We start from the raw sequence: 23,638 nt of genomic DNA, 5'->3' as shown, positions 1-23,638 counted from the left end.
TACAATATCAATAAATGTGCATATATATCTGATTAAATTTTCATTATATCTGATTAAATAGTATTTCACAGTTTTATAGCTTTTATTTTCACTCAGTTGTAAATTCTGTCATTTTCTAAAGCTGATGTTGTAGCTATACACGGGTATGTATCACATAGAGTTTTGTAACTCTGTGCAAGTATTCATCACAAAAACGAGCTCGAAAAGAGCTAGGCTCTTCAAATTAATAACCTTTCCTGTGGAGAATGTAGTGATATTGTGTATTTTAGATATTGTATGCAATAGATACTAAATTTTATGTGAACTAATGAAAAGCTATAAATTCAAGTGTTATACCTGCTGCTTCGTAAGAATCCTTCTGGGAACCAAGTAATGCCTTGGGCACGTTTCCGTTGAGCAGTAACGAGAACCCCTATGAGCAACCCAGCGAGCAACACTATCACTACCCCGATGAACACGTACTTCACATTTGTGCTTGGTTCGTCACCAGGAATTGGACCCTCGACACCCCGAACTTGATAAATTGGAAATGTTTTAGAAATTGAGTGCCTAGCTGCAGTTCCAGCTAAGAAATGTGCAGCCTGAAATATGGACGGACAATTCATTAACATAATGCATCACTTACTGAAAAGAAATATATGTATGTAAAACTGAATTTGTAACTCTTACTCTAAAAATAAATGACAGATATGTACCTCATTTGCCGAGCGGAAGCATTCTGCACTCTCCAAAGCACATTTTCGATTGTCCATTTCCAAATATGCTATCACTCCAGAGCTTCCACGACCAAACATAATGCTCGAACCTGAATCACTTTCTAGTTTCCACGGATATATCATATCATTTCCTGCTTCATCCTTCTTCACCCTAAGAGTTGTGCGCAGCTGATTGCCAATCTACAGAAAAGACAATGGGTTTCCGCAGTTACAGTAAGTACATCATAAAGCAATTATTAATGTGTACACTAGGAGTTCTAGTTAACTTTTTGTAGCATCAAACAATCAAAACAACACAATACAAATGAATATGTTCATGGTTTAAGATTCTCCATTCCCATAACCAACAGTCAGCAAATATTAATAAGGAATCTTAGCTAATAATGCAGAAATAGAATAATATTTGTATTTACTTACCTCTCTCAAAAAAGCAACAATATTTGAGCGGAACACCTGCATATCCATGAGGACCACAATGGAAATAAGACCATCAGCCAATAATGGTTGCTCATTTTCACAATCTAGGCCATCCCAGTTGCACTCTTCATTGTTGCACCCATAATCGCAATGACCATTTGCATAGTGCTTCTGACAATAAGCATCATAAATGGGGCTGAAAATAAGAAATTGACATTAAACAACATCATAAAATCTGAGAACTTTACAAATGTAGTTCATTGACAAAATAACTTAAAAAAATAGTCTGACAATAATCTTTGTACTTGTATATTATACTGAAGTATCATGAACTCACTTGCAAGGATTAAGTGATTTCTGGCAGTCTCTTCCATCAAATAAGCACATTGGATTATTGCAAACGGCATCACAGACTCCATTCATAAAGACTCTGCGACAGTCGATAGGTGCTGTGCAATTCTTCCAAGGATCTATTCCAAGAGAGCAATCATTGCCATCATAGTTGCATGCAGCTACATTGCACTCTTCATCACAATGGTGGTTTCCAGCTTTTTCCCTGCAACCGTTCTCAAGGCATTTCTGCCTCTGCCTATCCATATCGAGATCCTGAACACTGTAAATGCCAATTGTGCTGACAGTGGGCTCTGCTGGAGGAGGGCGTCCAATGCCTCCAGGAAACGATGGATCATACAGTTCACAATTCTTCCCAGTCCACGTGCGCAGACAATAGCATGCATAGTCACCTATACGATTCTGACAAGTTCCACCGTGTTGGCAGGGGCTACTTGCACACTCGTCTCTCGTGTCAAGTTCACAGTGCGCACCAGCTGTTCCAGAAGGGCAGTCACAGTGATACCCTACACCATCAATCACTCTGCATGCACCACCATTCTGACAAGGGTCCGACTCACAACCATAGCCAGCAAAACGGCAGTCTGGACCGTAGTAGCCCTCGGGACAAATACACGTATGGCCTGCTTCCAGGGCTTCACAAATACCACCGTTGGCACATGGTGCACTGGCACAAAAATCAACACGCACTTCACAGTGCCGTCCCATGTAGCCCGGCTTGCAATTGCAATGGTAATTATTGACAAGCTGGACACAGTCTTGTGTTCCTGGTGAGGAGCATGGGTCTGACAGACATTCATTGATATCACCTTCGCAGCGTGGACCTACAAATCCTGGAGGGCAACGGCATTCGAAGCCACCGACACGATCCACACAAGTACCATTGTTGTGGCAAGCTCCTGGCACACAGTCTTCTACGTTAATCTCACATATGATGCCAAGTGTTCCTGGTGGACAAGAACAGCTGAACCTGGCAACCAGGTCATGGCAGGTTCCACCATTCTGGCAAGGATTAGGTCTACAATCATCCACATTGAGCTCACAGTTCTGTCCTTGGAATCCTTGTGCACACTGGCATGCATAGGAACCAACTAGATTTTTGCATGTAGCACCATTCTGGCAAGGAGCTGATTCACACTCATCAATTTCCTGTTGGCAATAACTGCCACTGTACCCTTCCATACAGTGGCACCGATGACTGTTTCCTATATCTTCACAGGTACCATTATTACACAAGTCCTCACGATTTACTCCTGTTGGAAAATATTAAACAAACATTATAACAACAGAAATTTGATGTAGTAATTACAAAAAAATCAAACACAGCTGCAATCCAAATGACATCAACCAATAATGCTGTTACTTACCCTTCCGTAATGCTGCATCGCTACACGATACCATTTCAACATCACAGACTTTGCCAGTCCACCCTGGAGCACAAATGCATTGATAAGTATTCTTTGTTTGTAAACATGTAGCTTCATTCATACACGGCTCAGTGCTACACCAATCTACATAGCTGTCACAGTATTTTCCGGTGTAACCGTATGGGCAGTGGCAGGTGAAGTACTTCACATGGTCTTGACAGGTTCCACCATTAGAGCATGGGTGACTGTCACATTCGTTGATGCGATATTGGCAGTTTGAACCAGTGTACCTGCAGCATCATTACCCATGAAGGTCATCATATAAGAGCTTGAGGTACAGCACAGTTGGTAAACAAAATTCAAAATAGTGCTTAACGTGGTTAAACTACAAGGCAAATATAATAAGGTACTGGCAAGTAACGAGCTGTTTATGTTTTAAAAGCAAACTATAACATATATGAAATGTTTAAAAAGCATCATAACAGAATCAATTATCTATATGACATCACTCGCGGAGGATGTCTCACAGTAAGTAAAGAAACAATCTCTCTGTCAAGCAATGAATTACTACACCTATACATGAAAGACTATGCGACTAGTACTTATTTACCATAATACAAATGAAACTTAGGAAAGCCATAATTTTTAAGGCAAGCAAAGCTATTACTGATTAAAATCCAAATTAAATGGATGCAACTATTAATGTTTAACTCACAGAGATTTCACTCACTTGCACTACACTATTAATGGAGGTAAGTTTTAGTGAAGACTTACCCTGGCTGACATATGCAAGTGTAATTATTAATGCCATCAACGCATTTCCCTCCATTCATGCAGCTACTGTCGGTACAGTCCTCGTCATTTGTTTGGCAGTTCATTCCAGAGAAACCAAGTGGGCAAGTGCAAGTATATGAATTAACGTACTGATTGCAAGTGGCACCATTGTGGCAAGGAGATGATTGACATTCATCAATATCTATTTCACAGTGCTTTCCACCAAATCCATCAACACACAAGCAGGTATAATCGCCAATTGCATCAAGGCAGGTACCACCATTCTGACAGGGGACTAAAATCAGAGAAAACAATCAGAAATACCAGTGATATTCAGAATGCAATTTAAGTTGTATATTCAGAATACAAACATTCCTAGCACAGTAGTGAACTGTTATTTTTTACTGATTAACTTACATGAAGCACAATCATCTGTGTTTGTGATGCAGTCACGTCCTTCATAACCTAGTGCACAAATGCAGTGGTAAGAGCCATTAGTGTTTCTGCAGGTTGCTCCATTGCGGCATGGTGAAGATAACACACACTCATCAACATCTTCATCACAAAGGCGACCAGTGTACCCCAGACCACATGAACAAGAGAAATCCATGAAGTTGCTAGATGGTGAACAACGTGCTCCATTCCGACACCTGCAAATATGGATGTATATGTCTAGTAAGGAATTGAATATTAATTAAACTTATTTTACACCACAGACAAAAATAGACACGCAAATTCTATATGACAGTAATATTTCACCTTGTCGCTAAAAAGCCTACTAAAAAATACCGTACCTGTTGGGTGAACAGGGATCAAGTTTGTCCTGGCAATCTCTACCAGTATACGGAAGCTCACAGACACAGCTGTAGTCATTGACAAGATCTATACATGAACCACCATTATTGCAAGGGTTTATTGCACAGTCATCGATATTAGTTTCACAGTTGATTCCTGTGAAACCAGGTACACACTTGCAGGAGTACGCATTGAGCTTATCTGAGCATGTTCCACCATGCTGACAAGGATTTGATCCACATTCATCCAGATCCAGCTCACAGCGTTTTCCTGTAACAAAAATAGTTTGATCCATGATATACCTTTCTAGTCAAGTGATATAATTTTTTTAAAAATATGAGTTCATACACAATAACTAAAGTATAATCTCAAGTACCTCCATAACCAGGTATGCAATGACATATGAACTGATTGACTCCATCTTCACACCTGCCTCCATTCATGCAGGGATTGCTAGCACATTCATCAACATCACTCAAACAACGTGCATCGTAATAGCCCCGAGGGCATTCGCAGCGGAATCCGTCAACTAAATCCATACAGCGACCCCCATTTGCACAAGGGTTGCTTGCACATTCATTTATATTGGTTTCACAATGCTGCCCAGCATAACCAGGAAGGCATTCACATGTGTATCTGCAAAAAATTACAGGTCATTTACTTTACAAACAATTCAATGACGATCACTAAAAGCTGAAAATTAAATGGTGTACCTCAGATAATCATATAAACATGAGTAAAATACATGCAAGAGATTGATAATTTCTTTAAATTTGGGTAATGATTTGAAAAACTTCCAAAAAACATACTACGGAACTGTCACTGGTTAATTTTTCCCCTTCAACACTTTTAAGCTTCTTTTTAATTGAACAAAGCAAATTTGAGGGAGAGCTCAAAATGTGCAGCTACTAAGGAATATAATTCCATCCTGCTGCTGAATGACTCATGTAAAATGTCACCTGCTTCAGGTGATCATATCAGTGAAATTTATTTTACTAAAAAAGCTGACAGGTAGTCATTTATTGCAACAAATTCTTCTGTGCTGTTTATGTTTATTTCCTAGAACAGTTATTTTTTGATTTCAAATGTAAACTTACTTGCTGATTCCATCAACACAATTTGCCCTGTTACGACAAGGATTGCTGAAGCACTCATTGACATTAATTTCACAGTTAGGACCAGACGTCCCAGGCTTGCAGCGACATTGGTAACCGGCAATTAGATCTTCACAGTGGCCTCCAAACTGACATGGATTGCTTTCACATTCATCTATTTGATTTTGGCACAAATAACCTGTATACCCTGGATGGCAGTTGCACGTAAAAGAGTTCTCACCGTCCACACATTCACCCCGGTGACAAGGAGAACTCTGGCAATCATTTATGTTTGTTTCACAGTTTATTCCTGTAAAAGAATCACAGCTAATAAATACATGGTACGTGTCTCTGCCTAAGCCTGATTGTCCAAATTTGAACAAATAAAATAAATAACAATTATGCAGAGACATTAGCACAGCTTTCCTCATCCATCTGATACTCATTATTTTAAGAGTAGGGACCAACATACCACAACTAAAACTTACCAGTGAATCCAGGTGGGCAATCACAAGTGTAGCCAGCTACAGAGTCTCTGCAGATTCCTCCATTGCGACAAGGATTACTGATACAGTCATCAATATTTGTCTGGCACCTATTTCCAGTGAATCCAAAAGCACAAGCACAGCTAAATGTATTTATCAAATCATTGCAGATTCCTCCATTCAGGCAAGGGCTGGATTGACATTCATCTATGTCCGTTTCACACTGTGTTCCAGTGAAACCTGCAAATACAAATTGTGTTATCAGAAACAGAATTATGTTTAGGGCAGTATCACACTAAAATCATGCCCTGCAAATTGAAATGAATCACAAAATATGGTTATAGACAAAGAACTGAATATATCTAAAAATGCCAGAACACTAAGGTTACCAACTGCAAACGAGACTGATGCATCTGAATACTGCCATCACAAAAAAGTTATAGTAATAAGAATTATTGCTTAAGTATTCAAAAAATGAGTATAAGACAATGCATAACAACAACCACCACCCTGAGTCCTATGTATTCTTTATTTCCTTGACGGATTATGTTTTTTACATACAGTATCATGAAAGGAACTTTGAGTATGTTTTTTTCCCCCAACTAAACATTATTCTAGTTGGTACCACCAACCAAAAAGCCATCATAGAACAAGTAATGTGCTCTCATATGAGGATATAAAGTTGCACTCTAATAACTACAATTAACAGACTTATCTGAATCTAAAGCACAACCAATCATATTTCTAATCACCAAATAACCCCACTTTAGACACAGTTGTGTTTCAAAAATATCACACATATTAACAGAAATAATACAGAGAGATGTTAAATTTAATTGTGAATATTCTTGGGAAATTACTGTGAAGCAACATGAAGTGAGCAATGTTTGCTCAGCTGCCACAACCACATAAATGCTGGTGCATGAACATGGAACCACATTTGGACAAATTGTAAATATTAAATTAATCTTGAGACACACACAATGCATTTCAGCACTGTGAATCAACTATGGGCAACTATGATTTCTATTCTCTTTAGTGACCATTTCAAGGGAAAAAAGAATTGTACAACCACACATATGTATGCAGAATTTGATGGTCTGGCAGTGATGTGAAACACAGACCTTAATTCCCCTATTAGAGTGTGTCATACTCCTCGAAGTACTGGTTGATGAGTTCTGTTGTTCTTGCCCAGGTGTGCAGAGCAAAAGAATTACGGAGATGAGACCTATTCCAGCAGAATGGAAGGTAATGTTCACACGATACAACCATTTTCATTTATAAACACAAAGTCAAATTATCTGGTCTTAATAAATTCACGAAAGAAGAGAAATCTGGCAAAGGTGTTCATACCACAGTTTGTGGAGGAGGGGCAACAAGACCAAATGATATGGAGTATTTTTAATACTGTGAAAGATGAATGATGACTTCTAAGTATCCATGACTCAAGATTTTGAATGTTTGTGGGGATGATGGGAGTACATGTCCATGTAGGCTTATGCACCTCCAAGCAATTTTGTTAGTGCCACAGTTTATACACGGACAAGGAGAAAAAAATTCCTGGATCTCCTGGTTAAAAATACATTTTCTTCTGGGTGAAAATACGCTTTTGCCATATTAAGTGACAGTATACTTTCCCTCGGAACGGTAAAACTTATCCTTTGATAGGATATGGTTTTATACAGCACTGTAAAATTTCCCCGCATGTTTTGGAAAGATCTTTGATGTGCAGCAACATGTACGCTACATATTTTCATATTATGAAAGTATAAATTCGAATTCCACCAACAGGATGCATATAATATTTGTCTCAAAGATTAAAAAGCTACAGGAAAAGCTAAACTTTCACTTATAATATTAATCTGTTTAGCGCATGTTACACTTTAAGATACATCACACAAATACGCTAGCAAAATTTTTAATACCAACATAAATATCTGATCTTCTGGGCTCGAAATTCTTCTAAATGGCTCATCAACAAAGAGTTGATTTTTAAAAGAGACCAAACACACTGTGATTTTTCAACTTGCGTAAAAGGAAATTTGATTTGAAAATAACACTTTCCGAACAACAATTCGCAATATTTTCCCGTGACCTGTTAGAAATAGATTCATTTCACCAGTTGACAGAAAGTGCCAGATAAGAGGAGTCACCGCGCTTGAGCAGTTATGTTGAAGCAGGAAGCCCATATGATTGTACGTGTAAAATATTAAAAGATCTTACATTATGTCATAAAAGAAACAACACATTAGAAGATACTCCAAGAGCGTCAGAATTTTGTGAACCATACTAAAATGCATAATTCACCTTACAGCGCACATTCGTATCTCCAGATTCTCAATGACGTAGGCCTTGACCAGATATGAAGCTTTTCAGTGTGGTTTTTGAGATGTAAATTTTCTTGGAGTACCAGTACTGCATTATCTCATGTTTGGTTCTTCATTATGGCATACTGTCATACGTGCTAGAAGATGAAAACGAGCATTTGAAATGCAGCGAACAGTTGAAACTAGCCAATGGTGTGGAATAATAAAAGCCAAATTTATTTATCAAACCAACAAAAATAACTTCATTGTTCTACTTGGCGATTAATCCTTGACTATCAGAAAGATGGAAATAAAACAAAAATAACATAGTTTAACCTTCGGCAATTATGTGAATGTATTTTAATTCACTTGATAGCTCCCAGCCACAGAAATCCATCTTGTTTCCATTTGACGTGAGAGCAGTAAATGTAAAAACGGGTCACGTGGAGACTAACCCCCCCCCCAACTATAACTGAGACTGCTCTGCGCATCAGAATGTCAATTAAAAAAAAAAAACACTTTTCAAAAATAAGTTTATTTTGTAGCGCACATCTTTCTGAAAAGTCCGATTCATAAAACATATATCTTCGAAGGAATGTAAGACATTATTTGGTCTTTAGTGTGCAGTGATGAGATGCCACCCATCTTCAAACAACATTGTTATACCGCACGTCATTGTATTTTGCTCTGTGGAACTCAAACGTGTATATTTTGTAAGGGACGCCATCGAACTATTTCAGGACAGTGGAAATTAAAATGTCCTGTGTAGCCCCTCTCCTGATCCCAGTCAGCTGGTTTGACATCCTGCTCTCTTTTTCTTTTCTTTTTTTTAACAAAAAAACACCTCTCAATTAATACTGGATAGCATTATTTGTAACCAGGAGAACAAGAACTCTTCAGAAAAACTGGACTCTTTATTGCCTATTAGCTAATAACTTGCTCTTCTGTGTGACATAAAACTAAATATAGGACACCTAAAACTAGTAAAGACAAGAGACAGGCAAGACAGTACAGATTTCTTCAATCCTTAGGTCCTAGCGATTTTTTTCTCTAATCTCGCTACAGCTTTACACAGCGTGCTTTCCTCTCTGCGAAAGGACTATTACCTTATCAAAGTTTGTCAAACGTTTTGCTACATGAAAAATAGAAATGTCGTCGTGTAATACTGAAAAAAGCTGTTAATACAAATAGTACCCAAGACTGGTGTGGTTTCTCGATCAGATTACGACTATTTTGTCACTGTGTGCTGGAGAAAACAAAATAGGCCTTTCTAATATTTCGGCAATTGTAACACACACCAAATAAGCCAGACTGTTTTGCCAAAAATGATCAGTTTTATAATATGTCAGAATATAATTCACAAAGTACCGATACAAAATACCTATTTGGCCTACTACAAGCAAAACGCTTTATGTTAGGAAACAGTTGCACATTTCATTCATACGCTCCAGTTTCTCATACACGAGACTGAAAAGTAGTAGAACGAAATTTTTGTACGAATTTGGAATCGTCATATTCTTCCATAATTTGTGTGATGTCCCCGTTTCTTCTCCTTCCTCGTTCTAACAAGCTGTCTTGTCATCACTAAGTCTGTAACTATTCCTACCACTGTCAAAACTCCTTCTCCGGTTAACTTCACTAACCCTGCTACAATCATCGGTTTAGCTATCCAGCGAGTATTCTCCGGTGAGGCGTTATTACGTGTTTGTCCAATGCGTTTTCCGCGAAACTCCCAGAATGGAACTTGAGCGGCTGCGAGCCGGGGACTACAACTGGCACTGCCTCATGTAGCGATCTTGCCAAAAGATTTGTCAGAATTTCACTTTCTTGGATACACCGAGAAGATAATACATAATCTTTCTTATCTGTTATTCCTGTTAGTCATTTATTTCCACTCTGGTAGTCTGAATCTATGGATTTTGCTAGTAATTATAACAACGCTAAACATTTGCAAACCGAATCAACCACAGAAACAAGCAGCACTTGGCATTCACTGGTTCGGCTTTTCGGCTTTATTCCACTCTACAGCCCCGTCCTGTTTTGTCTGCAGGAAAGTTTATTTCTAGATGTGATGAGGATTCGCCTGGCAGAGACATCACGTACACTATGCACGCATTCAAAAATCAACTTAGAATGTGTTCAAAACCAGCAAGGGGGTCATTTCAAAATCATATGAATAATCGATAGACCGACGTGCGCTGGATGCTAGGTGCTTTGTGAAAGAAGGCCCCCCCACCCCTCAAGAAAATGAATTTGCCCAATGCCCCGAAACTGGCGGCCAGTTCAAATACCCCAGTTTGCTGCACTCCCCACTACATCCAGGCCTGCTGCACACGCGTGAATCTGGCAGCTTGGGTGCACCATCAAAATTTTTCCAGGTACCCCATGTGGCTGGTTGCTGCTACTGCTGCTTACACAGCCAACAGCCACATTTCTGTAGCAAGAAGCGGGAAAAGCTACTATTCGTATGCGACTCAACTGCACGTGTGCACGAGCCCATTTGTAACTGATTAAATGAGTCTAATGTAAACAGTTGTGATGTCACGCTCATCGAAGGCAGTTTGTTGTTATGAAGCATTGCACAGTCTTCCAAAAGCCTTTGATACATTTTGCTGTTGGCAGACGCTTGTACGAGCACTGTGTTATTTTATATGGCTCATTTCCTTTGCAATTTAAGTTTTATTTTCGTTTTTTTTCTCTCATTCATGTTTTAATGCTGCAGTATTATTCAACAGTAGCAAGATACAGTAATATTCTCACCAGTCAAAATTACAAAAATTTAACTGGAAACCAAAACAATGAAAAATTCCTGGATTCTTCCCGGTTTTCTCCCGGATGAAAAGCAGATTTCAAGGGGTGAAGGTGGCTGCACAATTTGATGCAAGACATCTGAATGGAGCCAAAGATCTACAACTTTGAGTCACCGCCACCTTTCAGTCATCAAAGGATGATTTAATTGAAATTGAAATTTGCATGCCTGTATGTGAACAATTTCTTCTGGGTGGATTGCTCTGAAACACCCAATACAATAGCACGGTGAATGCAAAGGGGGAGGGGGGAAACAGTGTGTGCAAAGCTTACTGAAACAATCAGTTATTATAAACTTTAATGACCTCAATCACAATATAATGTAAAAAGAACTTAGTGATAACTGATTTTGATTGACTAGCAACCATAATCACATCTACAGTGGAAAAAAAAACAACAGAAAATTTGCCTAATTGAAGTTAATGTAAAAACCTTCAAATAAATTTTTAAAAAGTATCAGGACACTGAAAACATTAAAAGTTCTACAAGCTCACACTATAATCGATATCTATATATGGTATAATGTTAACCACCAAAACATAGTCACTAAGCATAACTTGTCAATATCCAAAGCAGGTGATAGCACAACTTGTTGGCATTAGCAGTTGCCAGCCTTTGGGTATTGACAAGTTACACTTAATAACGATGCTTTGGTGGTTAACACTGTATTCAGATACGAATTATAGTACAAGCATGGTAGGTTTGTTACCATTTTTAATGTTTTGATACTTTTATTAAAAAATAGGTTTTTATACATTTTAGGGATGTTTGCACATTAAATCTAAACACAATTTTGTTGTTTCTTTCCGAAACTGGTTACCATCTAAGCATTATTACATTACATTGCGACTGAGACCATTAAAATTTAAAATAAGTAATATATATCACTGTGTGTTCCCCACATGACGATTCCAGGCCATAGAAACAATTGGTGACAATGTAATTAATATGTATAGGCGATATAACCAATTGACTTAAGCCAAGGAATATGCCGAAAAGTGCTACAACAGACACTCGGGTACGCTTAGTCAGTTAGGAAAGAAATGGAAAAACGCACCACAGCAAATTGTTTTAGACATCTGTGAATTTGTAAGTGGTGAATAATCTTGAGGAGGGTGGTGAATAATCTCGAGAAGAAATGTAAGAATCCACTTTTGGGAAATACTGCTACATCACTGTGTAACCAGTCTGTATACAGAAATTTATATAAATATTCTAAAACAAAAAAGGTAATGTGACTGCCATCCAGGCTGGATTAAACTAAATGTGTCTACAGAAAGAAGTCAGAAAAAAGCTGCATTAAAATAAGGTGTATTAAGTGCAATTTCATTTTTGCAATAAGTACAGTGTGTAACAGTCTAGCACAAATTTATAATCACTTTCTTAATTTGAAAACTGCTAGATATTACAGTAATAAACAAGTAACTGTGAATGTATAGCATTGTTCGAATTACATTTTATCAATAATACAAAAACTATAAAAGTTCAAAACATTAACTCGCATCAACGAAACCTATACTTAGTATTGCTTTGTCTGTACACTGTAGTGAGGTTGACAACTCGGCTAACAACTGCACTCAATCTCTACTCATTTCAGTCGCTGGCACAGTGTTTATTGCAACACTGAAGCATAAAGAAAAGTCTGTATTGCTTAGAAAAGCCTCCTCCATTATAGTGAAGTTGAAATACTTTGCCGATGTCAGCTAAGCTGCATCAGCATTTCGAGTAATACTCTCAACTGTTTATATTTCATAGTTACGTCGTCATTCTCGTGTACGCGTATTCTGGAGAGCTGGGAATGCACGCGAGCACAGCTGTAGTACGCTTTGTTGGGCGTTTTAATTCAACCTAATGGTACATTTTAATGGCATAATGAAGCACGTTTTGGAATATTAGTTAATTGCGAGTAAATTTCCTTTAATCGACACGGATTTTAGAACTTTCCCACAACCGAGGAAAAGAAATCCTGAAAAATGACACAGTTCTGGACCCCAGCTATACGTTATCAAAAAGGCGGCGGAGGTAGATTGGCAACACTACACCTGCTCCCACCGCCTATCGACGAAACGAAAAACTGAGGCTGTTGCCGTGTGGGACGGTGCCTGCAGCTGCTTCATTCGGACGACAACATACAGAAACAACAGGATAAACAATTATATAACAACTTCTGGTATGTCTCTTCCCGCTATTCGAAATCATAAAAAATTCGTTACTTTTGGCGTTCCTGAGTAAGCAGAGAACGGGCGCTAGGACGAGAAGGCAACCGCGGTGAGAGCGGTGGGAACCTGCGCTGGGTGGAGTTGCCTGACCGCCGCGGCTCAGGTCACGGCAGCCCACGCGCCTCTCACCCGCGCAGACGCCGCCGCCCCGCCCGTACAACACACACCCAACACTTCACTCCCATTATCGTCTCTTCTGCATTTGATTTCAGCTCAGTCTAGTCCTAGCACGGAATCGACGCGTTAGGGACTCGGGGTTCTGTCTTTGAGGCGAGGGGGCTAGGGATAGAAACAACCGATCGGTTAAAACCGATACCATACCGGTATTTTTCAGTATTTGTTTTGTCTCAGTTATAACCGGTGTTTTTTAGTTCTTACTAATAACCAAGAAAAAACCTGAATATCAGTCAGTCATCACAGCAGTGCTAAAATTTTTTGTTTTTAAATTATGTCTCCTTTTTAAAGAAAGAGTAATTTTTATTCGTAAAATCTGCATTGGTTGAAATATTGGATTATCAATGAAAATGGGAGAAGCGAGTAAGAAACGCGTAGCAACAACGTCGCCTCTGCTTGCACCGCTTCAAGTGAAGTCCTCGTGGGCATTCTTTAAAGTTTGCAAAGAGATGGAGGACGATGGACCCAGGCTACTGCGGCACGGCCCATGTGGAGTCGGGCATTTGCCATGCTCCGTGTGTCGCCCACCTCGATTACAGCATGCCGATTCTCTCGCACCGACCGTCATGTTACACGTTACAGTTCGGGAGTCATCTAGCGGCCGAGGGAAGCAAACACGTACGCACGAAGAATAAGGACGTAGCATATTAATAATATTTTATTTAAAAAGCTTTAAAAGTTTTCGCATAAAAAATTCCGAGGTATTTCCGGTACTTTACGGTACGCCCTCGTAATATAGGTTATATTCTTCCTTCACCGCTGATTTTCACCATTTTCAGATGGGTTGATGTTTCATCTACGATGAACCCGAACGTTTATTCTCTGCGCTCACTCGCCGAATAGCGTTCTCCTCATTCTACATACGTTGTATTCACAGCATACTCTACTATCATGTCGGCCTTTATTAAGAGTTTTGATTTCTACGTGCACAACTTTAATTAGCTTCCCTCGTCTCCCCATACACGTGTATAAGCATCAACTAAACTAGCGTGCAGCGTTTGGGCGTCTGTACTCTTGACTGGGTACATTCCAACCCTCTAACAACCGCCGGCTCAATATTTCAGTTTACGCAAAAGACATTCTTTCTCGAACGCTGTGACCACTTCTAGCGCCAATACAATATTTATTATTCGGCAGGAGCACTAGCACAGATTCTGATGACGTTCTTTCGACGCACAATATTTCCGAAACTTGCTTCCGAGCTACATACAATCTACAGTTACTTCGGTTTGTCTAAATATAGCAAAGCCACGATGGGACTAGGTCACTGTCAAACTCCAGTTCGTGCGCCATTTACAATAATCTCATTGGCAACGGAATGTAAGACTCACACGAGCCGTAATTCGTCCACATCCAATGTACATGACGTTTCACTCCTCCTCTACGCGCAGAATGATCGATCACCCATTCAGTCAACTTCCATGCATCGTAATTGACAACACTTATACATTGCCCGATGCCCGATGCAAAAACTCGAGTGTTTTCCGTCGATGTAGCTCTACTCATTGGGTGAGGACTGGCTCCAGAATCCACATAGACAGAGTTACTATTTCTGTCTACATTTGGCGAAGTCTGTAAAAGCTCGGAACGCTTAATTTAAAGAGGAAGAAAAGAAATAACGAAAAAAGAGCAAGTGTGACAGCAGTATTCTGTGTATGGCACCTCACTTAAGCAAATACGAAGATGACGCTGTGAGGGGCTTCGGACAAAGAAGTGCTCCTTAGCTGCAGCCCACTAACCCATTTGGTGTCATTACACAGTCCGTCGCGTGACCTTCAAAACTGCGGTGGGAACCTCGTCACGGCGCTAACTCCGTTTCTCTTTCTTTTTAGTGAGTGTCGGGCGACCTGTCAACCGTAAGGTCACGACAGGCATAGGTTCGTGCCCAGTGCCGTCCGCATGACGAATCGCCGCGGCCAGAATCTGCCTGTTATTGTTTAAGGGCAACTTAAATCACAGTGACAATTGCAGCAACACAATCTTACGGTTCTGGTTCGTAATCGATCGCACACACCCACTCGGACGCGTAAAATAATGGCCATTCTCATTATAAAGGTACACAGCCTTTTTAGGAGCTGTACTCCATCAATCAGAGTGTGCTAATTAGCGCGTCACGAGCATTAACACACAATACGTATGTTGCGGCGCCGTGAGCCACTGATCACCGGCCAGACACTTCCGTAACACTCTGCACAGCCACGCGCCACAAGCTAGTCCGCGGTGTCAATGCGTTACTCGTCCTTCTGCACGGTTTGCACGCGAATACTGAATACTTATTCAATAATGGTGACGATACGCAATTCCTTCCCGCTTTATTTTAGTAGTTCTGGAAACGGCATAACAAAGAATTATCACGATACTGACGTGGAAGCTGTGTTCACACGGTTACATTTCGTGTCGATACACACCTTTTTTTAAGACCGTAAAGCGGAGTGGAGTGGCGTACAGAATTAACCTACCGCACCTTGTTTCTTCTGGACTGGGGCGATGGTACGAATACATTCGTACACAGTAAGCTATAATTTATCTATAGGATGTTCCGTTGGAGAGCTAACGCTTCGTGTTTCTTCGACACGACGTGGTGCCTACATATACCGCTCACTCATTGTTCATTTACTTCTAAACCACGTATTCCGAGACGAATGGCTCAGACAACACCTTCCAATTAGCTAGCTCGGATGCTTACTCGCTGTCTACACCATCTTATCTTGAGCACCTTTACATGAGTTTCTGTGGGAGATGTCATTTCTGGGCAGGAATCCCCCGAGCAGTACAAATCAACTAGAAGAACCCTTATCCGTGGAATTCAGAAAAGTTTCTATGGAAACGGGTTAATTTATTGCGCAGACAGTTAGTAACAGGAGTGGACAAATTTATAAAAAGAGTAGCAGTGATAGCACTACAATAATTTACGTTCCGTAGCAACGCCCAAACGCATCGAATTTCTTTAATAAATGCGTCATCGAAACATAATAACCGACACTAAGGATCAGCCTATGAATCTAAAAATTAATTTAATCGATAGTTCTGAAAGCCAGACAATTTCCAATGGTTTTATATGTTACCACTTCTGATGACAGACCTGCAGTGGTTCTTCAGAAATATAAAGAATCTGATCTTCACGGAAGTTATCGAGTGCTGGTTCATTATCGCAGTCACGCTGGTATCAGTGTGTCTTGTTTGTTAACTATACGTGAACACCGACTCATAGGGCTCACTCTTGACAATGAAGTACCGTGGCCGTTATTCATCTACGTTCTCGAGCCCGAGTATTGTGGAAGGCCTGTGACACATTCGGAATAGTCTTGCGTGGCACGATAAACACCCATATGCTTGTGGGTCGAAGCTAGCAACAGACTTTTCGAGTTTTTCACAAGTTTTCACATGATCCCTGAACAGAGATGTCTACAAAACATACTCTGAGTACGCCCTCCCAAGAAGTGCCGCTATACTTTCAAAACGACGGGGCAGCGTTCAACTAGCAGGCTACATCGACGACATACAGATTACACAAAGATGCAATCACGGCAGTGATCGTGACTGATGTATAACGAAGGCTTGAAGAAAATGAATCCCAGCGCGGAAGCAGAGCTCCGACGAGGTTTCCTGAGTCGTCCTCGGATAGCTCAGATGATAGAGAACTTGTCCGACAAGATCAAAGGTCCCACGTTCGAGATCCGGTCCACCACAGTTCTCATCTTCCAGCAAGTTTCAAATCAGCGCACACTACGCTGCAGAGTGAAAATTCATTCTGGGTGAAAATAAAGCCTCTGGACCGACGCCCGTGAAACATTTTCTTCTTCTGTGTGCGAAGAATCTGTTCTGGAAGTTTGACTTACCTTTTTGTTACACGTTGTACACCGTCTTACCTGGATGCAGGATCGCTGTGGCTGTTGCATTAGCTTGTAGAAAATGGTACGAGGTTATCTCAGGAGGAAATGAAGACAGTAATGTATTTCAAGAGAATGGACTTAGCAGAAAACATACACGACTTGCTCGTGGCCAAACATGGTTAATCCAATTCTAACCACTCCTATTCGCTATATGGTCATTCAGCTATATGGTAAAGTGTAAACAGATGAAGGGAAAAAAATTAATGCAACATTGTGGAGCTGCACTTCCGATGAGGGTGATCAACATAAGAATGGTTACATGCTCTTAAGTGCTCTAAGGATTACTCCAGCGCCGTTAAGATCATCAAGTCTTCAATAGAAATCTAACTGTAGCGTGTATAAGTGTTTCACAGGGCAGCTGCGACTGTTTCAGACTCTGATGAAATATGCTTCCGGCGATGGAACTATTTAAATGTGTAATACAAGACTAGTTATTACATGTATACACGATTATGCCGCCAACGATTACTCTGATAACACTACTACACTGTGACACATCGAATATGGGGAATGTTTACTGTACTTGGAGGCCACGAAAAATTGGTTATGCGAGTTACACTTGGCAATAAAAAAATTGTCAGTGGCGAGTATAATGGGAGAAATGAGAGTTAGGAATACGATACCTCACACACTCTTGTGAAGTAAACAGTTTGAGGAGTTCCAAATTGTTAGCAAGCGTTATGACAGCATATAATTATTTTTACTACGAAAATAGAACTATCGTCGACCCCGAGACTTAATATGCCGACACACCAGTACGAAATTGCTCGATAACATGCCCTTGGAGATGATGGGTTCTCTATACAAAAGTACCCGTCTATACCTTGCTGAACAACGTGTAAAAGTGTGTCGGTATGGTTTATATGAATCCTGTAGAAGGAAAGATTCCAGTTTGAGCATAAAATCTACATACTGTGAGAAGAAAGAAGATAAGTGGAGTGTGTTACCAGGCATGCAGACGCAGCGGAAGGTCCCCGGGTCGTCGAGGCAGGAGCCGTCGTTCTTGCAGGGATGAGACTCGCACTCGTTCACGTTAGTCTCGCAGCGCGGGCCCGTGAAGCCCTGCGTGCAGTTGCACGCGAACGAGCCCGGCGTGTTCACGCACAGCCCATCGTGCTCGCACGGTGATCCTGAACACCAGCAACAACACACAACTTCACTACTCAGTTATAATTCATGTCATACAGCAGCTCGCACGTACAAGACAGAGAACTGGGGTGCATTTTTGTGAAGGCCGTCTCCATTCCTCCATTGTTGACACACACACACACACACACACACACACACACACACACACACACACACACAGAGAGAGAGAGAGAGAGAGAGAGAGAGAGAGAGAGAGAGAGAGAGAGAGAGAGAGACAAAAAATGGTTCAAATGGCTCTGAGCACCATGAGACTGAACTGCTGTGGTCACCAGTCCCCTAGAACTTAGAACTAGTTAAACCTAACTAACCTAAGGACATCGCACACATCCATGTCCGAGGCAGGATTCGGAACCGCGACCGTAGCGGTCGCGCGGGTTCAGACTGTAGTGCCTAGAACCGCTCGGCCACTCAGGCCGGCCATACACAGACATTGCATAGCGACGTAGTAATAACTGTTCGTTCCGATTTCACTAGCTCCAATTATTTCAACGAGTACACGAGCAATAAAGTACGTCACCCAAATTAATAGTGAGAAACCGTGCTAAATAGCTACATTACACTTATGCGAAAAAAGAAACTTGCAGCGTAATTTAAAAGTTGAACTGTGGTGAGAATACAGCAACTCGACGTAAGACAAGCGGGCAGAGCGTCCGTAAGTAGCCACTGAAAACAACCTAAGAGCGAAGCAGACACGGAGCTTAAGATTTGTGTGCTCGGTTGGCAGCGGCTTGCCTTCGCCGCCCCCCCGCTATAGAACCGGCTCAACCGAGCCAGCCACTTATGAGAGGCGAAGCTTTAGTGTATAGTGGAATCCCAACTACTGTGCGACGGTCCGATGCTGAAGGTGAAGGTTAGGTCGAGAGCACAGAAAAATTCTTCGACCAACACAGTTCGAACTTCTCTGATTATTACCGCGTCGCTCGATCACTGGAGCTCCTAAAATCACAGGGCCTATAGAACTAACAGCTGGGAATCCCGCATAAAAGCCTTTCGACCGATTAAAAGGTTTGGACGCACACTTACATATCTGGCACATTCTTACGAGTGAGAAAAGGTAAGTGTTGCGAACTGTCGATTACAGGTTGCAGATGCGTGCGACGACGTGTAGTTTTCCTTATCAATGCTTGTGAAGAAACTGGAAGGAAAGGAAGCAGATGTTTTCTATTTTTTGCAAAGTGCAACAATGAGGGCTCGCTTACTGGAAGGATCATCAATTACAATATCCTTCGTCAAATATTAAGAAGACGTTTGACATTTAACCGACAATTCTTGCGCACTATCTGTCGATAGTCATCTACAAACGGTATGAAATTCTGGTCACTACCAAGCTAGCCGGCCGCGGTGGTCTCGCGGTTCTAGGCACGCAGTCCGCAACCGTGCGACTGCTACGGTCGCAGGTTCGAATTCTGCCTCGGGCATGGATGTGTGTGATGTTCTTCGGTTAGTTAGGTTTAAGTACTTCTAAGTTCTAGGGGACTAATGACCACAGCAGTTGAGTCCCATAGTGCTCAGAGCCATTTGAACCACTACCAAGCTACCGATAGGATAAAGGGTGAAACGCTTCTGCAGTCTAGAAATATCAGAAATGAAACACAAATTCAGAAATGACATGCGTCTTCCACACAAAAGCCGAGGTCCAAACGGTTTAGAGAGAGAAGTTGAGACTATCATTTCTGCTACAAACACTACACTTACAGCGCGTAGTCCTTCAGCGTGAACTGAAAAATACAATGCTAAACAAGAAATCTTTTTACTGAGCTATTCATTCTAAAATGAGAGATGAAATTAATATAAGTAAGTGCTCTTATTTTTCAGTCTTACTGTTAGTGAATAAATAGTCTCGTTTCTTCTGCAAACTCTTGGGCCTATGTTTATTCAGCAGCTTCATATGTTTGACGCTTTAAAACAATCGCCTATAGAAAGAGAGCGAAATGACAACATAAATCGTTCTTATATCTCATTTGAGAGCCAAAGATATTATTGGGAACTGCAAAGAATTACCCGAGAATAGGTAACTGCATCTATTCTCAAAGGCTTTGTGTAGACTCTTTCAGAGCGTGTGTAACAAATAAACATTACGAGCTCCTTCAGTTTTAAATTTCGCCTGGACGAAGTTTGGAACCACTTACAGAAAAAAAGAAGTTCGGTATGTACCTGCTCAAATTTTCAGTTTCTATACCCGGATTCAAGCCTCGTTATTTTTAGTAGCAGTACGTGGTCATATTCTCTAAATCAGTCTCCAGTCTCAAAGCGTAAATTTCACTAAAAATAATTAACGAAAGTGAAACTTTAATCCCCCATCCGTATGCAACGACACTGAAGGGTCAAGTTGCAATGTCGCGCTGTGGCTGCTTCTTGCAGTGTGCTGCCGGAGGCTGTTAACTGCTTCCCGAGATAACGACCTGACATTGATAGCACCCGCACAAGCTTCCGAGTCCGGTTGCGTGGGCTCCCACACCTCTCACCAACACTTCCCTCTGCAGCAATTATAGAGTTGCCAGCTTTGCTGTACGCGAAGGGAGTATAAAACACACATATTTTTAATTTATTTATCGTGTCGTTTTAAAAAGTACACAAAAGTGTCTACAGCCAAATGGAAATGTCCGAATGTGACAACCAGTCGAGAGCACTTTGAGTAACTTGATGTAAGGTCCCCAGATCAGCGTCAAATGCTCCAAGTGGGCACTCCTTAACAACGACCTATTGTTTGCTCCTCCGCTCAGCATTTGGCCAGTCCTAATGCAGCTCTGCCTCTACCAGATATGGCGTGGTACTTCGAATTCCTCGACCTTCTTTCTCGAATCTCGAATAATGTGTGCGTTGTTGGGTGGATGTTCGTTCCAGTGCTCTCACCATTTGGAGATCGCATCAAAAGAACCGATATTGTCTAAATCAACCTCGGATTGTTTGAGTGATTTCAGAAGGGTTAGTGGTGTATCTTGTAGGGCATCATACAAGCGAGAATTCTGACGAGAAGTAATCTGTTTTCCCCACACAGGAGCGCAATATCCTCCAGCAGAATATACAAGAGCGAGTGCAACACAGCGTAGAGCACTGGAGTCCACACACCAGCCGAAGTAAGACTATGGATAAACGGAGCGCTCTCTGCTCTCCAAACCAACGACCGGCTTGTCAGATAAATTTCGATCACTCGAACTGGGAAACAAATTCGTTTTCGAGAATGATTACAGGTAAAAAAAAAAAAAACAAGGATTTCCGTGGAACGACCTGTTTCGCCTGGGTCACGCAAACTACTCCGTCCACGTTGGAGAAGTTGGCAGATGTAAGCTCTGGCAAGCACATGGTACAACCGCTTAGCTGGCAAGGAGCACATAAAACAGAGGGAAAACATCAGTCTCCTAGCCCAACTCCAGAAACCCACGTCAAACAGCTTCCTTCCCGAAAATAAAATTAGTAAGTTAAAATCCACTGCCAAGCGCTCCGTCACTTATGTGGTTCAACGTCATCGCGACAATTTACTGAACCTAGTGGAGTGCCAGAGCATCAACTTTAACGCATCGGTTCCAGTGGTTATGTGCAGAAATGATAATGCGTTCACGGCATACATTTGAGACTCACCAGAATACATGATTTTATGTAACTCGGATATGTACCACACTTATAAGACAGCTCTCATACGCCGAAAATACATCTTTTACTTTATGGAAGAGAGAATAGGGTGGAAAGTATAAGATACAGCTCGTTGATTAAATTAACAATATAGTAAGCCTGATATCTTTTGAACTGCAGATTGCCAAAATAAAGAAAGGCTTGGATCCCGATAATATGTAGGAAATGAAGAATTCAACGATTTGACATAATCGAGGTTGTTACATACGGAACGTTCCAGGTGTTGTCTAGAACTAATTCCTCTTAACCAACACGCTACCTTTCTCAGTGATCAGTACATACGATCTGTGCACCGTGCTCACGGTGTACGCATGCCTTCACATAATTTGATTACGTACCATATTATTCGGACAGTAGGTACAGTTTCAGTAGTTAATGTTGGAGTTTTCTCTTATGTCGGAAAGGAACAAGTTTGTACTACCTTCTGCGTCAGTACCATGCTCCAGCCTTTTGCTCCACGAATTCTGTTGCCGTGCAACAGAACAGTGGCGAAAGCACCTAACGTGCATGAATCTTCTGGCGAGGTGACGCTACCTGCTGCAGAAGTTCGACACCAAAGAACTTGTCCCACTAGCCAGGAGGACGTCGATAGCGAGCTGGCTTTACAAACCTGCTTTTTATATGGCAAGACGTTCCGTAGTTCGCACAAACAAAAGGATGAGTAAACTCCGAAATGGACGGCTGGAAAGATAAGGAATTTTAAAATATTCTGTCCACTGATGATCAAGTGAAATGGATAGTAGCAACCACCAAATACTGTCCTTACAGCCGCCATTACACTTACTTCGGACAATAGCAGGGAACTGTATTTGTTCTTTGGGAAGGGAATGATGGCCGAACGTGGTTACGTGTATGAAAAGGGTCGACTCTACACTCATAACTAGGTCGTACCAGATATCGGTTCCTCCAGATTCAGAAAGCTAGCGCGAGATGGAGACACTGGAACACTGGACCTAAAATTTACGTGCGAGAGATTCAAAGCCCCGTCTAGCCATCCAGAATAACATTTTTCCGCATTTTCTCTCAATCAGTTAACACGTAAGGTTGGGTGGTTCTTCAAAAAGACACCTCCGACTGAGGTAGCGACCTCGATGGCGACGAGGCGTGCAAGCGATGAATAAATGTTTGCAGACAATGATGGACTCAGTTTTACAGAAGAAACTTCTTCACTTCATAAATGTGGAATTGATTCGTTGCAAGTCGCAGCTACAAGAGGAAACTGTGTACTTTGTTTAATCACTTCTCCCTGAGGTGGTATGTAGTCACAATTCTTCCACAAAAGTTCGGAAATAAACGAAATAATTTGGCGGCACGGAGATTGAAAGGATACACTTTCTACGGAATGTAATCAAACTGTATTAGAAACGGTGGTTATTCTTCGGGGAGTATCTGCGCTGTTACGATCAACTGAAGGACTAGCGAGTTGGTTACATGTTCCACACATCATTTAAACGATTCTT

The 23,638-nt window shown here is 41.1% G+C and overlaps 1 protein-coding gene across 2 annotated transcripts in view; it reads right to left on the bottom strand.

The window, feature by feature from the left end:
* LOC126297713 (neurogenic locus Notch protein) overlaps positions 1–23,638 on the bottom strand; it is a 349,521-nt gene that overhangs the window by 6,765 nt on the left and 319,118 nt on the right. For both annotated transcript variants that reach the window (XM_049988844.1, XM_049988845.1), the window contains exons 8-19: positions 18,347–18,529; positions 6,003–6,239; positions 5,518–5,824; positions 4,797–5,056; positions 4,420–4,690; positions 4,043–4,275; positions 3,626–3,920; positions 2,852–3,141; positions 1,471–2,737; positions 1,134–1,329; positions 696–896; positions 337–581 (exon numbers count right to left, since the gene is read on the bottom strand). In XM_049988844.1, coding sequence (XP_049844801.1) covers positions 337–581; positions 696–896; positions 1,134–1,329; positions 1,471–2,737; positions 2,852–3,141; positions 3,626–3,920; positions 4,043–4,275; positions 4,420–4,690; positions 4,797–5,056; positions 5,518–5,824; positions 6,003–6,239; positions 18,347–18,529 — 3,985 coding nt within the window. The remainder of the gene's footprint in view (positions 1–336; positions 582–695; positions 897–1,133; positions 1,330–1,470; positions 2,738–2,851; positions 3,142–3,625; positions 3,921–4,042; positions 4,276–4,419; positions 4,691–4,796; positions 5,057–5,517; positions 5,825–6,002; positions 6,240–18,346; positions 18,530–23,638) is intronic.

The sequence above is a fragment of the Schistocerca gregaria genome, chromosome X (assembly GCF_023897955.1).
Source record: "Schistocerca gregaria isolate iqSchGreg1 chromosome X, iqSchGreg1.2, whole genome shotgun sequence".
Taxonomy (NCBI): domain Eukaryota; kingdom Metazoa; phylum Arthropoda; class Insecta; order Orthoptera; family Acrididae; genus Schistocerca; species Schistocerca gregaria.
Note: the sequence above shows the minus strand (reverse complement) of the source record. Positions and strands in the feature narration are given on the sequence as shown.